The 17,215-nt window shown below is 47.4% G+C and overlaps 1 protein-coding gene across 1 annotated transcript in view; it reads left to right on the top strand.

The window, feature by feature from the left end:
- Positions 1-17,215, top strand: part of Adgre3 (adhesion G protein-coupled receptor E3) — a 34,747-nt gene that overhangs the window by 15,249 nt on the left and 2,283 nt on the right. The window contains 10 exon segments of the mRNA XM_047531161.1: positions 1,977-2,160; positions 3,126-3,251; positions 5,684-5,868; positions 7,073-7,240; positions 9,422-9,457; positions 9,459-9,620; positions 11,609-11,844; positions 12,342-12,408; positions 12,591-12,682; positions 13,750-13,918. Of these exon segments, the coding sequence (XP_047387117.1) occupies positions 1,977-2,160; positions 3,126-3,251; positions 5,684-5,868; positions 7,073-7,240; positions 9,422-9,457; positions 9,459-9,620; positions 11,609-11,844; positions 12,342-12,408; positions 12,591-12,682; positions 13,750-13,918 (1,425 nt within the window).

Here is a 17,215-nt window from a genome sequence, read left to right as displayed (position 1 = left end):
TTGATTGACACATAACTTGTGTAGGTGTCTATGAGATGCAGTGAGGCACTGATGGTCTGATGCACAGGTACACCAGGTAGGGATCCATGCAGGGTAGTTAGCACACGCACCACCGTAAATTCACCGTTCTTTTATGGATACTAAAATTCCTCTCTTCAGTGTGTTGTTATTAACTATATCCACTCTGCCTCACCACAGAGCACCAGAACTCCTTCCTAGCTCTCCGTGCCATTGATCAAACCTGCTCCATCCCTTCACCCTCCCCACCCTGCCTCTAGTAACCACTACTCTAACCTCAACTTCAACATTGCAGTAAACGTTTAGATCAACGTTTTTAGATTCCACAGTGAGATGGTGCAGCATTTGTCTTTCATGATTATTTAAATATCACTCTGCTCGTGACGCGTGGGTGTGATGGCATTTCTCTCTTAAGAGCACCCACTCATCCTAGGAGCATTTATTGAGCAGCTACTCTTTGCCAATCTCTATCCACTTACTGAGAAAGACCTGTAAGCAAGAAAAGTCCCTACACTGATGGAACTCACCATCTGGTCCTTAATGCACTGAGGAATCCCCTAGAGAACTTGGTAAAGCCAGGTTTGGATTTAGTGTACCTGGGCTGGGGTTTGAGATTCTGCATTCCTAACAGGCTTCCAGGTGATGCTGCTCCTCCAAGGACCATATTTTGACTACAAAGATACAGGGAGAGGCATTCAACATTTTTTTTAATTGTCTTTCAAATCACTTCTGTTGCAATTTTTAAATTTTCACTTTGGCCCTTCCTTTTTCCCCCAGCACATTTCTTGGCTAGCCATCTGTATTAATTTTTTCATTACTATAATAAAATACCTGAGATAGGTTAATTTTATGAAGAAAAGAGGTTTTTAGTTCTAGATGTCCATGGACTTGGTGTCAGCTTGGCTCCAGTGAAGACCTCATGATGGCTGGTGTCACAATGTGTGTGTGTGTGAGAGAGAGAGAGAGAGACAGAGAGAGAGAGTGTGTTGGGGGGGAGTCACAATCCCAAACAGGAAGCCAGAGAGCAATTCAGAGGTCAAGCTTTCTCCTATCAGAGTTCATTCTCACAAGAACGACCCTAATCCCCTTCTGAGGGCACTGCCCTCAGTGACTGAAGGACCTCCCTCTAGACCCCACCTCTTAAAGGTCCCCAGCATCTCCCAACATTGCCACGTGGGGAACCAAGCCGCTACCACAGAATCCTCAGAGCGAGCGTTCAAGCTGTCCAGTCACAGCGCCACTGCAGACACGGCCCTTGGTTTGGAAGGGCCAGTCAGAGTGCTCCTGAGCTGTGACTCTGATTCAGGGTGTCTCAGCTTTGGTGCTACTGGCACTGGGGACTGGGTCAGGCCCACTAGTGGGCAGCGCCCCTGGGTTTCGTAAGGTGTTGGGCGGCATCCCTGGCCTCTGCTCACGAGATGCCAGCAGTAACCTCCCCTCATAACAACCAAAAGTTTTTTTAACCCCTGGCAAAGGTCTCCATGTCAGGGGAAGGAGCAGATTCACCGCCAGCCATCTGTATTAATTTTTTCATTACTATAATAAAATGCCTGAGACAGGTTAATTTTATGAAGAAAAGAGGTTTTTTTAAGTTCTAGATTTCCATGGAGTTGGTGTCAGCTTGGCTCTGTTTCTAACAAACTTACCACTACAGAGATCCCTAACCTTTATATGGTGTTTACCAGGCAAAAACACTATTCTGAAAGCACAGAAGCACCTCATAACTCACTTAATCTAAAATACACAGACAACAACAACAACAACAACCAAAAACAACCTCTATAAGGTCCTGTGTCTGTCTTGGGCACAGGATTGGGAGACTTGCCTAAGGTCACACAGCAGGACTGAATGGTGCTGTCAGGATTTGAACCTGGGTCCTCTGGCTCCAGAGCCTGCTTTCCACTCTCCTCCTGGATATGAGATCTACCATTTTCTAAAAATTATTTCTGTCTTCAAAGCTGCAACAGATTGTCAATACCTTCAAGTCACTTCTCACCAATCAGACTCTCTGGGGAACTGGAGGCAAGCAAGAAGTCGCATCCACAGCCTCCTCTATCCTCCAGAATGTGGAATCGAAAGTTCTAGAAGCTGCCTTGAGAGCCCCGGGTCAAAAAATCCAGAAAGTCCAAAACAGTACTGTGGGTAAGACAATAAGGAGTGGAACACTCTGGACCGACTCACCAGCGGGGTCTGAGTGGAGTCATTAAAAACTGCACTGCACGCGTCCTGCTAGGAAATGCAGACTAGTCTGCAGAGAGAGAAAGAAGGCTGAGAAAGGGTGACAAAAAGACAGGAGGACATTTGGGGAAACGGATGGCAGGGATGGAAATGTGCTCATCACCATGATCGTGTGGTGGCTTCACAGGTGTAGAAATCAACAACTTGTGTGCTTGGATGTGTGCAGCTTATTGGGCCACAATTACACCTCTAGAAAGCTGCTTTACAAAGATACTGAAATCCCAGTGGCTAGGGAGGCTGAGGCAGGAGGATCCCAAGTTCAAAGCCAGCCTCAGCAACTTAGCAAGACCCTAAGCAACTTAGCGAAACCCTAAGCAACTTAGCGAAACCCTAAGCAACTTAGCGAGACCCTGTCTCTTAAAAAAAATATTTTAAAAAGGCTGGAGATGTGACTCAGTGGTTAAGCACACCTGGGTTCAATCCCTGGTACAAAAAAAAAAAAAAAAGAATTAAACCAGGTGCAGTGGCTCATGCCTGTAATCCCAGCGACTCGGGAGGCTGAGGCACGAGGATTGTAAGCTCAAGGCCAGCCTTAGCAAATTAGCAAGACCTGTCACAAAATAAAAAAGGACTGGGGAGTAGCTCAGTGGTAGAGTGCCCTTGGGTTCAATACCCAGTACTGAAAATAAGAAAGAACAATAGACAATGGTCTCCAATCCCGGGTTTATTGTTTTGACTTAAAAGTAACTTATTTGTTGGTGCTGAGCCTATAATTTTGACTTGAAAGTAATATTTTGGGCGCGCTGGGATCCAACCCAGGATCCCGTGCATGCTCAGCAAACGCCCTACCACTGACGGACACCCCAGCCCACGGCAACTTTTAAAGCTTCTTATAACATCAGTGAACTTGACGCTTGCTCCCTCACCAGCTGTTGAAACTCGAGTGGTTTCAGACAATTGCTCGGAAGAAAGAAAGGTCTTCCGCTTACACTCCCAGATGAACTCCGTGGACATCCACTGCAAGGACGTTATCCAGGGACGACCACCGGGTACAGGTGAGGCCAGTCAGGGCCCTTCAGAGCAGGGCCTGGGCGGGTCGTGGGAAGGGTGTCCGGCAGGCCCCTCCCCGATGGAGGGCCTGGTCAGTCCAGTTTTATTTTTCCTTTCAAAAATATAAAAAGTCATCTTCCCCGACTGGACCCTCTCTGTTCTGCAGCATGGGAAAGACTTCTTTGCCATTTGGGGGGTGGGGGTGAATCCTTCCTGTGTCTTGGTTTGCATTCACCCAGAAGCAGACCCTGTGTGAACAAACGCAGGGGGTCTATTTGGAAAATGATACCAGAAAACACCAGTGGGTGTGTTAGTCAGGAATCTCCAGAGAAACCCAACCAACCAGGGATGTGCATGGGTGTTGCAGAGAAGAGACTTTAAAGCACTGGTTCCCATGATGACAGAGGCCGGTCAGTGGAAAATCAGCAGAGTGGGCAGGCCAGTTGGAGACCCAGGAAGAGCTAACGTTGCAGCTGGATCCAAAGATAGTCAGGAGGCAGAATTCCCCCTTGCTTGCAGTCCTCCGTCTGTTTTCTCCCAAAGCCTTCAACTGATTAGATGAGGTCCGCCCACATTTCACGGAGGGAAATCTGCTTCTACTCAGTCTCAATGTGAATCTCATCTTAAAAAATCTCTGCAGCAATATCCAGATGGGTGTTTGACCAAATATCTAGGCACCGTGGCGTAGGTAAGAGAGAAGTGAGAGCTAAGCAAAGGCAACCTGTCAGGGTATTTGAGTGATCAGGCTACTGGTGGGGGTGGGAGAGCTGGGGCAGAGGAGTTGACCCCCTGCTCTGGTCCACCGTTGCTTGAAGTCTGCTCTTGGGTGGTAACAGGCCCCTCCGGCCACCGTGTCTGCGGCCACACACCTTCACTCTGGGAAGGCTCCACGGCAAAGGCTCAGCTGCCTGCCGTAGAACCCACTTGTGGGCCGGGGTCCCCACAGCAGCTTCTACAGCTTACACAGAAAGCAGTGGCTCGCTACTCACTGTCCCAGGGACATCAGACTTTCTGAGTGTTCAAGAAAAAACAAAAACTGGATTGCATTAGCATAACTTCCAGATTTGGCAAGAATATTTTCCCTCTACTCACATTTAATTATGATGGCCACGGCCTAATAAATTGGGTCTGGCTTCATCCATTTGGGGTGCCGCCAACAGGATCCCTGAGCCTGGGTAATTTGTAAAGAACAGGAATTCGCGTCTCACGGTTCTGAAGGCCGGACGTCTAAGATCAATGAACAGGCAGCAGGTGGGGGCCCTCCGGCTACATGGTTCCATCGTGGAAGAGGAGGGGTGAGAGAAGACCACACCCTTCTAACAAGCGCTTTACGGTGTCCCTCACACATTCAAGCAGGCAGAGCCCTTGTGACCCAAACACCACCTCGCGAAAGCCCACCCCACAACACCGCTGCATGGAGGATTAAATTTCCAGCACATGAATTTTGGGGAATACACTCAGACCCAACAGGAGCTATCAATGGCTTAATACCTGTAACTAATGCAGGCCACCCTGACCCACCCCACAGCCCTGTATCACAAGGAAGCTGTGGGTGCTGTGGTTTGCATGCATACCCCAAAGTTCTGTGTTGGAAAGTAAATCCCCAGATTCCCATGTTGGTATTTGGAGGCAGGCCTTTGGGAAGGACTGGATGAGGTCAGAAGGATGAGGCCCCGTCGTGGGATTAGTGGCTTTTTAAGAAGAGGAAGAGAGAGCTGAGTGTGCAAGCTCCACCTCTTGAAGGCATTCTCTTGCCTAGCATGGGATGAGGCACCAAGAAGACCCTCATCAGATGCCGTGTGGGTGTTGACATCATGCCCTTGGACTTCCCAACCTCCAGAACTGCAAGCCAAACAAATTTCTTTTCTTTATAAATCACCCAGTCTCTCATCCTCTGTTATAGCAACACAAAACAGACCGACAGTAGGTGCTCATTGAATTCAACAGACGTGTGCTGATCATCTCCACCGCTTGCTGGGTTAGGTTCTAGTACACACACGCACAACCTGGGTGCTCAAGGTGTAGTTAAGGGAGACAGTCCACTACTTACGTAAAGGGACATGATTTGTTGGGTGCTTTTAGGAACAATAAAGGATAAGAGTGACCGTGGGGAGGAACTGTTTTGTAGGTGATCCACGAAAGCCTTGATTAGGTGATGTTTGAGCTGAAACCTGAAGAATACCAGGAACCAACCATGCCATTCTCTGGGGGAAGAGCATTTAAGGTGGCAGACAGAGCCAGTACAAAGGCCCTGAGGCAGCAACATGCCTGGGATACTCAGAGAATGGCAAAAGGTCAATGGGTATGGAACACCCCCAAATTGTTTTTTATGGTGGTGCAGATTGAACCCAGGGCCTTGCATACTAAGCACACACTCCACACTGGGCATGTCCCCAGCCCACACTGTCCCCCTAAAGACTCCACTTCCGTTGCTCAGGTCCCAGCGCAGTGGCTTTTATCTCCTACGCTTCTCTGGGAAACATCCTCAATGCGACCTTTTTTGAAGAGGCGGACGAGAAGGATCCCTTGTACCTGAACTCCCAGGTAGTGAGTGCTGCGGTGGCACCCAGGAGGACCGCGTCCCTCTCCCAGTCTGTCGCCCTGACCTTCCAGCACTTGAAGGTGGGTGGAAGCTGCAACTGCCCCGGTCAGTTGTTCTGAACCTAAACCAACTCGCATGCAGCCCCCGCCCAGCAGCTGCAGAGTCTCCCTGTCCAGTATGGTAGCCCCAAGGGCAGTTGTGGGTCACTGAAATACAGCAGGCCTGAACTGCAACCGCAGGCCTGCACAGCCCCGCCTTCGCGTCTGGGGGCCTGGGTGCCAGGATGCCCCCGGGCCTCTGCACAACAGTGTGGCGTTCGCCGAGCCGGGTGCCCATCATCTCTCAGTGACTTACAACACTCAATCCAGTGGGAATGCCGGGGAAGGAGCGGGTGTGTCGTTTAGGGAACGCTAAGGGAAAAAACTTGGGGCAGGTTCATTACAAATGCCAAGTTTTTCTGACTCTTTTCCACCTGAGGTTGGCAGGATCCACACATGCACGACGAGAGGGTGGGGGAGGTCAGTCATGGCCCAGAGTTGCAGTTACAGAAGGAAGTAAGTTCTGGCATTTTATTACATAAGAGGGTGAGTTTGGTTAATAAGGATAACAGTAATAAATTCTATATTTCAAAATAGCTGGAAGCCAAGACTTTTAATACACTCACTGAAAAGAAATGATATATATTTGAGGAGATATATATATATATATATATAATATACATATAAATGTATATTTAATATACAAATATATATGCATATATTATGTTTATATAATGATATGTATATAGAGATATATATTATTCTATGTATAATACATATCCTTAAATATATGTATATATTATACATATGTATGTATATGTGTGTATATATGTATGTGTGTGTGTATATATACATAGATAGATAGATAGACCCAAAAAGTACAGCATGGTCAGGTGCAGTGACCCATGTCTGTAATCTCAGCTACTCAGGAGGCTGGAGCAGGAGGATTGCAAATTTGAGGTCAACCTGGGCAATCGAACAAAATCCTGTCTCAAATGAAATGTTTTTAAAGGCTGGAGACGTAGTTCAGGGATAGAGCCCCTATGTTCGACCCCACTACCACAAAAAGAGCACAGTGGACCCCACAAATATGTATAATTACCAGGTGTCAGTTAAAGGTGATTTCTAAATAGACGTCACCTGAGTGGCTCCTAACCCATGAGCCTTCACGTGGCACCCTGGCCTGGACGGACACCGAGACTCACCCCTCCCGAGGAGGAAGACAATGAGCTTATTCTGCTTTCAGATGAACCCCAGCAGCAAAAAGACTTTCTGTGTCTACTGGAAGGTCACAGAGGAGGGTGGCCACTGGTCCAGGGATGGCTGTCTCCTCGCACACGTGAACCAAAGTCACACCATCTGCAATTCCACGCACCTGTCCAGTTTTGCTGTTCTCATGGCCTTCACCAGCCAGGTACGATGTCAGCATTCAACTCTTCCCCATAGGACAGTTGTCCCTCAGTACTCATGGGGGACCCCAGGCAGACACCAAAGCCCATGGATGCCCGAGTCCCTAAGATGGCTTAGCATTGGCACAGAACCAACCCACATCCTCTGCATATTTTAAATCCTGCCTTAATAACTTACAACACTTAATACAATGGAAATGCTGTGCATATCGTTGTTATACTCTATTGTTGAGAGAATAATGGCCAAACAAGAAGCCTGTACCTGTTTAGTACAGATGTGATTTTTTTTGGGGGGGTGCTGGGGATCGAACCCAGGGCCTTGTGCTTACAAGGCAAGCACTCTACCGACTGAACTATCTCCCCAGCCCCCCAGATGTGATTTTTTTTTCTGAATGTGTTCAGTTCAAGATCAGTCGATTCCTCACTGTGTTAGTCAGCTTCCTGTTGCTGTGACAAAATACCTGAGAAAATCAATTTAAAGGAGAAAAGATTTATTTCAGCTCCTGGCTTCCGAGGTTTCAGTCTGTGGTCCCTTAGCCCTGTCACTTTGGGGGTGGTGGGGAATAAGGGTCAGATGTCATAAAGACAGAGGGAAGATTGGCAGAGAAGAGGAGTTTGAGGGGGAGGGAGGAGGGCAGGAAAGGTAGGAAATGCTGGACACGTGCTTCAACTTCTCAGATTCAACTTCTCTGGTGAATTTGACAAAACTATGCTTTGTGCATATATACAGGCACCATAGTGAATTCCACCTTTATGTATCTATAAAGCACCAACTAAAAACACTTAAAGGAGGGCTGGGCTGGGGCTCAGTGGCAAAGCACTTGCCTAGCACGTGTGAGGCACCAGGGTTAATCCTCATCACCACCTAAAAATAAATAAATGAAATAAAGGTATTGTCCATCTACTACTAAAAATATTTTTATTAAAAATACATAAATGAGTGTAAGATAGACCAGAAGAGTAGAAGGGAAATGGGGGAGGGGGTTCAGGAGGAGAAGGGGGGCAATGGATCTGAAACGGAGTACATTAAATTCCATGCATTATGTCAAAATGGACCCAACTATTATGTACAATTCTAATGCACCAATAAAAGCAAAACAGGCAAGTATATGAGCTCATGCATATGCTAATTAGTTCAATTTAGCCATTCCACAATGCATACATATTTCAAAAGGTCATGTTGTACACCATAAATGTACACAAGTTTTGTCAAAGTAATGATAATAATTACAAAATATCACAAGCCATGAAAGCTCTCATAAGGAAAGAGAGACTCAAAAACCCAAAAAAGCATCCTAAACTGAAAATAACATGAAGTCAAAAATGCACTGAATCCACTTCCCCTAGTGAACATCCCACCTTGACAGCACAGCACCCTACAGAGCATTGGCTATTTCCTCTTGTGGTCACAGGGGCTGCCTGGAAGTTGCACTCCCTGCTGCTGTCCAGTATCACAAGAGAATATTACATCATATCATTAGCCCAGGAAAATCACAAAACTCAGCATAACTCTCTATTGAATGCATAGCACTTTTTTGCACCATAATAAAATCAAGAAACTCTGTCAAACCATCATAAGTTGGACCCTGCCTATTGAATTGGATGAACAGCAGTGAGTTCTAAATGTCTGACAAAGCACAGGAGCTTGAACGAGGGCGGTGGGTCAACTAGATGGAGAAGACCAGGAAGAAGCCAAGCAGGCTTGCTCTGCAGAATTTTCTCTGCTTCAACTTCTCTGGTGATAAGAATGTCACTTTTTCACCCTGATATAGGGAAAGCATCTTCCATATGGAGGTTTTGTCTCTTCCTTTTCAGGAAGAAAAAGAGGAAGTCAGAGTGGTTTTTGTTGCACCTTCTGGTTTGGGGGGATTTGTTGGGTTTTTTTCGGGGGGGATGCTGGGGGAAGGTAGTGCTTTTAGCTCAAAATAATGCTTTTGCCAAAGTGATATGCTTGGGGTGGTATGTTCAGCCACCCTTCGTAGGCATGTGTCCAAATGCTGCCAATGTCACTGATAAACAGTCCGGCTCTGCACCTTAGGCAGGCCTCAGTAAAGCAGAGAGCAGAAAAGGGCTGTCTGGAGGAGGCTTCCCACCTGCCGGCAGACATCATGCCCTGGTCCAGGGATGGGGGGGGACCAGAACCCCAGAGCACGGCAGCAGCTATGAAGGCTCCTTCCTCTGACCAGGAGGACGACCCTGTGCTGCATATCGTCACCTGCGTGGGGACTGGCCGTCTCCCTGCTGTGCCTGGTCCTGGCGGCGCTCACCTTCCTCCTGTGCAGAGCCATCCAGAACACCAGCACCTCCCTGCACCTGCAGCTCTCCCTCTGCCTCCTCCTGGCCCACCTGCTCTTCCTCACCGCCATCGACAGGACCCAGCCCAAGGTACCTAGGTGTCCCCACCCCGCCCGCCCCAGGGGCTGCTGAGCCCACGGAGATGGCCGCACTGGTCTGTAGGTGAGAAAAACGATTTTCCCTCTACCCTCTGAGATCTCAGCTGGGCCTCCCATGACAAAGATGAGCAAGAGAAGCAGCCGGAAGTTTACTACCATGGATATTTCACTACCAAGGAGAGAGCAAGGGGCTGAGTACTTCTCACTCTGCTCTACACAGCATCCTCAAAACAGTCAGGTTTCAGAGAACAAGACAAAGGAAGAGAAATTTAGAGTCCCTAGGGGTAGTAACTTGTGGGAAGGCACACATACAGGAAATGAACGGTGGATAAAGGCGCCTTGGGAAAGTCAGTCTTGTAGATTCCTCTGGTTCCTGCCCCAGGCTGATGAGGATCTGAAGTTGTCCTCAGTGATCAACTGTTGACCCTCCTGGTAGAGAGGAGAGGAGGACACCCCTGTGCATTTATGTCCTGGCATATGATTCAGTCTTTTTTCAAAAGGAAAAAAAGAAAGAAATTCTGTCATTTGTGGCAACGTGGGTGAAACTGGAAGGTGTTATGCTATGAAATAAGCCAGGCAAAGGCTTTGTGATCTCATTTATGTAGAGCGGAATGGCGGTCACCAGAGGCTGGAGGAGGGGAATGGGGTGCTGGAGAGATGTTGGTCAAAGATACAAAATGTCATTTAGGAGTAAGTTCAGGAGATCTATTGAGCAACAGTCACTAGTGCTAGTAACACTGTATCATGTTCTCTTAAAAAAATCACTGAAGGCCCAGTGCTGTGGCTCACGCCAGTAATCCCAGCAACTCAGGAGGCTGAGGCAAGAGGATTGCAAATTCAAAGACAGCCTCAGCAATTTAGCGAGACCCTGTCTCAAAATAAAATATGAAAAAGGCTGGGGGATGTAGCTCAGTGGTTAAGGGTCCCTGGGTTCAATCCCTGTTATAAAAAAAAAAAAAAATATATATATATATATATATATATATATATATACATATATATATATAACACTATACATATATATTATAATTTATTATATATTATATATTAGATTATTTAATGTTCTTATCACATAATAAGTATATACATTTATGTCTTATTTTTCAGCAGATAATGAGAAAGAGAGCTCTTTTTTGTTGTTTATTGGTTGTTGTTGTTTTGTTTTGTTTTTATCTGCTATTTTATGTCTCCTTGCCTTTGGCTCAAAATAATCCTATGCCAAAATGGCAATTTTTTCCAGATTTTGTTTTTATTTAACAAATAATAATCATAGACACTTATGGGGTACAATGTGATGTTTCAATACATGTCTACATTGTACAATGATCAATTCAGGCTAATTAACATTTATCTCTTAACACTAAAAAATCTGTTTTAGCAAGTTGAAACCTGCAAGGTTCTGGGGGTGTCACTCGGCAGTAGAGCAGCAGGCTTGGTGTATGCAAAACCCTGGCTTCAACCCCCAGTGAGGGGAGGGGAGTGGAGGAGAGAGAAGATACATTATTATTAATTAGAGTAACTTGGGTCAAATGATACAAATTCTTGGTTAGATCAGAGGAATGAGTTCAGGAGACCTATTGTACACATGGTGACTTTAACAGTGTATGATAGTCTTAAAAATTGCAAAGAGTGAATTTTTAGTGTTCTTACCACAAACCAGTAAAATGACAAGCGTGGGACCTCTACGCACTGGACGTAGAGCGTAGGGTGGTGGTCTCAGAGGACCGTCTAAAGGGCCAACTGTACAGGGGCAACCAGTTCTAGAACTTACTGCCAAGTACCTTGTGTCCAGTGGCTATCCTGCAACCCTTGGGTCTTGGGTCGGGCTGCAGGGGTCACTGTCAAGGTGGCCAGCGCTGGCCTCGGCCATGACCACCCTTAGGTTAATGCCCCTGGTCTGAAGTCAGGTGTTCTGAATCCCAAGCCCGCGTGCAGAGGCCCCGGCCGCACTCCAGCTGGCGCCCCGGGGTCTCTCCCCAGGTGCTGTGCGCCGTGGTCGCGGGCGCCTTGCACTACCTCTACCTGGCCTCCTTCACCTGGATGCTGCTGGAGGGGCTGTTCCTCTTCCTCACGGCGCGGAACCTGGCGGTGGTCAACTACGCCAGCGTGAACAAGCTCATGAAGTGGCTCCGGTTCCCGGTGGGCTACGGGGTTCCCGCCGTGATCGTGGCCGTCTCTGCGGCATCCAGGCCTCACCTTTACGGGACACCTGCTCGGTGAGCACCACCCTCGCCCTGTGCCCCTGGCCACCTCCCAGGATGGCCCTTCGGAGGCAGTGTCCAGAGCGATGATTGGACTACGGTACCCACCGTGCTCCACGTTCTGCTGTGTAATAGCCTCAGCCTAGTTTCCAGTGAGACGGTTGAAGATGGTGGCAAGAGCTCAGAAGGCTCTGGAAGGAGAGGGTTTTGTGGTTAACTCTCCACTCTATCCCTCGCATAATCTGGGACCTCCAGTCCTCAGGACTTAGCCCTCTAGGAAATGAAGGTGACAGCTCTCCCAACTTCACAATCCTGTGAAATCGCAACAGGACTGTTACTAAAATGCTTAACGGGACAGTAGTAAAATGCACGGTAGTAAGCCACAAAGCCACCAGTGTCTTCAGGTAGCTTTCAGGGATGGGCGGGAATGCCCCATGATATGGAAAGTGTCACTTCGTGACCACATCTATGCTTGCTCTGATCTCTCTGTGTCCCTCTTTCCACTGTCCCAGTTGCTGGCTCCGCCTGGACCAGGGATTCATCTGGGGGTTCCTCGGCCCAGTCTGCGCCATCATCCTGGTGAGTATGGGTCCCCAGTGTTCCCGACTGAAGAGGAGCCACCAGAAGTGCATTTTCTCAATCGTGTGGTTTGATTTTTCCATCTGCTGCCAGTTGGATCCTATGCGCCGGTGGTAAAACCGTGAGTCTTTGAAGTGGACGCCATAGATGATTTTAACTTGTACTCTGTGTTGTTCCTGCAGGTGAATTTAGTGTTTTTTGTTTCTGTCCTGTGGCTTCTGAAGAAGAAACTGTCCTCCCTCAACAGAGAGGTGTCGACCATCCAGAACACAAGGTAGGAGTGACAGTGGTGCTTCCTGCTGCCTTTTCCTCTAGGCAACCCCCGCCGGGCCCTCCTGCACACCCACCCCCAGGGGCAGTCCACAACTCCCGGGCCAGCAGGGCCACTGCACCCATCCACTGCCACGGTCAAGAGGACTCCTATTAGCTAGAGTAGGGGCTGAGCCACACGGTGAGAAAGACCCTCCCCCTCCACCCTCCCAAAGAAGAGTGGGAAAGGAGTTGATCACTCCCGCAGTCCAGGGCTGGCGGAGAAGCTGTGCTCCACAGAGTGACCCAGGCGCTCAGGCTCTGTCTGATTTGCTACTCCACCATCCTCTGGGTGATGTAGAAGCCGTCCCATTGGCTGATCTTGTCACACAGTGATACCCAACTACAAGGAAGGCTGGGAAATGTAGTCTAATTGTCAGCCATGTGCCTGATAAAACTCAAAGAGAGAAGACATCTAACTCTGAACAGAAAAAGAGGAGAAAGAAAAAACAGGCAGTTTCTGCCACATGACATAAGATGCCTACAGAGGTTCCATAGCTTAAGGCCACTACGTGCATTTTTTTTTTTCTTTTTAATTTTTTTTTTAGTTGTTGATATATCTTTATTTATGTATTTGTATGTGGTGCTGAGGATGGAACCCAGTACCTCACACGTGCTAGGCAAGCGCTTCACCACTGAGCCACAACCCCAACCCACTAAGTGCCTTTTTTTTTTTCTTGGGGGGTGCTGGGGATCGAACCCAGGGCCTTGTGCTTACAAGGCAAGCACTTTACCGACTGAGCTATCTCCCCAGCCCCACTAAGTGCCTTTTTGACTAAGTGATATTTTCCACTTCCCATGAGTCTATGGGAGGCAACCCCATGGTAAGTCGGGAACATCTCTATTATGAAGATGCAGGAACTGAGTTATGAAAAGATGAAGTCACTTGTCCAAGGTCACACAGTTAGCAAGTGCTGGATTGAATTTAAATGCTGGTGGTCTCACCTGAGTCCTCACGACTAACAACTACCCTGAAAGGGTGTCCATGTCCATTACAAGCTTTTGGACATCACCGTCTCTGACCCCTCTCAGGATGCTGACTCTCAAAGCAACAGCTCAGCTCTTCATCCTGGGCTGCACGTGGTGTCTGGGGGTCCTCCAGGTGGGTCCCGCCAGCCGGGTCATGGCCTACCTCTTCACCATCGTCAACAGCCTTCAGGGCGTCTTCATCTTCCTGGTCTACTGTCTCCTCAGCCAACAGGTAAACGCTGACCCCTTCCTCTGTTGTTTGAAACTGGTGAAAACTTTGGAGACGTGTAGTTCGGTGAGCATTTAAGTTCCATGTCTCTAAATTTTCATGAGTTTGTCGTCAGTATGTGAACAGACCCTGTAATTTATCTACTTTAAAATGTTTTTGAAGGTAAACATTGACTGGGGAGAGGACGGGTGGGGTGGAGGAGGAATCAGGAATGTACAATGGCTCTGGAGTGTTTCTTGGGTGATGAAAGCATCCTAAGTATGTGTCAGGTGAGGGCTACAGGACCCCACGGACTTAGGAAAAGCCACTGGGTTGTACAGTTCGAATGTACGAGTCGTGTGATATGTGAATTTTATCTCAAGAAAGCTAATAACAAAAGAAGAATGTCACTGATTACAAGACCCCCTGACTTATGACTGGCTTTCAGAAAGCAGATCATTGCTGTATCGAGGAGGTAGGTTTTCCTCCAGCTTTCCCACCACAAGTCAGCTGATGCTCGTAACAGGTAACGTCAAAAATCTGTGGCATGAACACAAATATTTACCTCTCACCCTCAGGTCGGCAGGTAAGGTTGGGGTTCAGTGACCTCAGCGGGGCTCTGCAGGGCTTGGTTCCAGGGTGCAGATCAGATTCACATCTACTCCTTGAACTCATCCTGAGACTTAGGCAGAATCGGGAGCAGTTCTCCAGCATGCTTTTCTCCTAACAATGGCAAAGTCACAAAGAGGCCAGGGCTACCCCACAGGGCCATTGTAAGCCTGTGATTCTGCTCACTTCACCTCCACTGATGCTCCACTGGACAAAGCAAGTCAGGTGGCCAGGCCCAAAGCTAATGGGGAAGGGACACTTTGCCCACCCTGAGGCTAAGACAGGGTGTCCTACTTCTAACCAGGAGTGAATAAAGCAAGCTCCCATACCACTTATAAATTCTTCAACCAATTTAACCAGGCCACGCTGACCCCAGGCAAGATCAGCCGAACCCCACAGACCTGCAGACCTAAGAGTGAGAAGAGTGAATATTTGTGTTTAAACCACTTGCTGTATCAAGTTTTTTTTGAAATTAGTTGTTATGTAGCACTAGCTGACTATTACAAGTGAGAAAGCTGGAGAAAAAATACATGGTATGGTCGCCACATTGACATACTTACCTGTAAGTTCTACATGGAACACTCACTTTATTTTATTTCTTTTAATTTTTATTTTTACAGATTGCATTTTGATTCATTGTTCACAAATGGGGTACAACTTTTCATTTCTAGGGTTGTGCATGATGTAGATTCACACCATTCATGTAATCATATATATACATAGGGTAATACTGTCTGTCTCAGTCTACTATCTCTCCTTCCCCCACCCACTCCTGCCCCATTTTCCTCTACACCATCCTAAGTTCCTCCATTCTTCTCTTCCCCCACCCTGCCACCCGCTCCTCATTATGTATCATCATCTACTTATCAGAGAAAACATTCGACCTTTGGTTTTTTTGAGCTTGACCTTCTTCACTTAGCATGATATTCTCCAACTCCATCCATTTACCAACAAATGCCATAATTTTATTCTTATTTGTAGCTGAGTAATATTCCATTGTGTATATATACCACAGTTTCTTCATCCACTCATCAATTGAAGGGCATCTCAGTTGGTTCCACAATCTAGCTATTGTGAATTGAGCAACTATGAACATTGACATAGCTGCATCACTGTAGTATGCTGATTTTAAGTCCTTCGGATGTAAACCAAGGAACACTCTATTTTATGGAATTAAGTATTAACACCAAATTCCAGAGTTTTTGTCCAAAAAAGGAAGATCCTCCCTCTATCCCTCTCCCCTCCCACTTCCTCACACTGTGCCCATGTGCCTAAGAATCAAACTTGGAAAGGAAAAATAGCTCCTCGGGGATAAAGAAACTGAGCTTGCCAGAGACCAGGCACTCCCTGGGGAGCACAGGATGAGCGCGAGGCTTGGAACAGCCACGTGTGAGTATTTGTGCAGGCATAAGCATATTTTGCGACTGGAAGGACATTCAAAATACATCAGTGAAAAAAGCAAGTTTCAAAGCATGTCTCCAGAGGACTCCGTTTAATTTCTATGATCACATAAACGTTCACTTCTTATGCTATTTTTTGCATTCACTTGAGTGTGGGTAGGCAGGTTACGACCTATTAAAAGGGATGGTTAGGGATATCTGGAGACATGTTCGGTTGTCACAACTAGGAGTGGGTTGCTATGGACATCTAGCGGGTGGAGGCCAGGGATGCTGTCCACACCCTCCAGTGCACAGGACAGTCCCCACCACTGAGCACCATCCAACTCTAGGTCTCAAAGGTGCCCGGGTTGGGAAGCCCTGGCAGAGCAGATGCTGTCCGTGGCCCTCCCACAGTCCTTTGGTGCTCTCACCACATGCCTGAGGTTTCCTGTTACAATACCTATGGCTTCATGCCAGTGGGCTTCTTGCTGACCATGGGATGCACGTGACCCACGCGGGGGGCAAGGTGGTGGTGCCAGACAGCACTGGCGCTTGAGAGCAGCCCTCGGCCAGTGACCGAGGGAGTTGGTGGACAAACACCCCAGCCCCCTCACCTCAGTGTGATGGCTCTGGATTAGGCCATAGAGGGTCTCCTGGGGCTGCCCAGGGAGCTGAGCCCCAGTTGCTCACAGTGGAAACTTCCTGGATCCTGCATCCTTGGAACCACCCCTCAAAATAAACTCCTTACACTTAAACTGTTGTTCCAAGTTCTATTCCCGGGGTAACCCAAATAAGAAAGATGTATTACGTCCTATGAAATTGTTTTATTGTAGTAAAATACGTACAACATAGAATTATCACTTAAATAAATGTTTTGAAATGGGGTCTCACTTTGTTTCCCAGACTGACCTCAAATTCCTGGGTTCAAGTGATCTTCCTGCCCCAGTCTCCTGAGTAGCTGGGACTACAGGTGGGCACCACCATGTCCAGTGTTTCCATCTGAATAATCTTTAAGTGCATGGTTCAAAGTCATTATATTCATAATGTCATGCAACCATTGCCACTACCTCCAGAACTCCATCATGACAACTGAAACTTGGTACCCATCAGACAGTAACTGCCTGGTCCCTCCTGCCAAGGTCCTGGCAACCACTGGTCTACTTTCTGTTTTGAGTAATTTGACTATTCAAGGTACTTTATGTAAGTGGAATCTGTGTTCTTCCGTGTCTGGCATAATTCACTTGGCACAGTGTCTTCAAGGTTCATCCATGTGTGGCGTGTGTACAAATTTCCTTCTTTTAAAGGCTGAATAACAATCCATCACATGGATTTG

Source organism: Sciurus carolinensis, chromosome 17 (assembly GCF_902686445.1).
Source record: "Sciurus carolinensis chromosome 17, mSciCar1.2, whole genome shotgun sequence".
Taxonomy (NCBI): Eukaryota; Metazoa; Chordata; class Mammalia; order Rodentia; family Sciuridae; genus Sciurus; species Sciurus carolinensis.
This window is presented reverse-complemented; position numbering and strand designations above follow the sequence as displayed.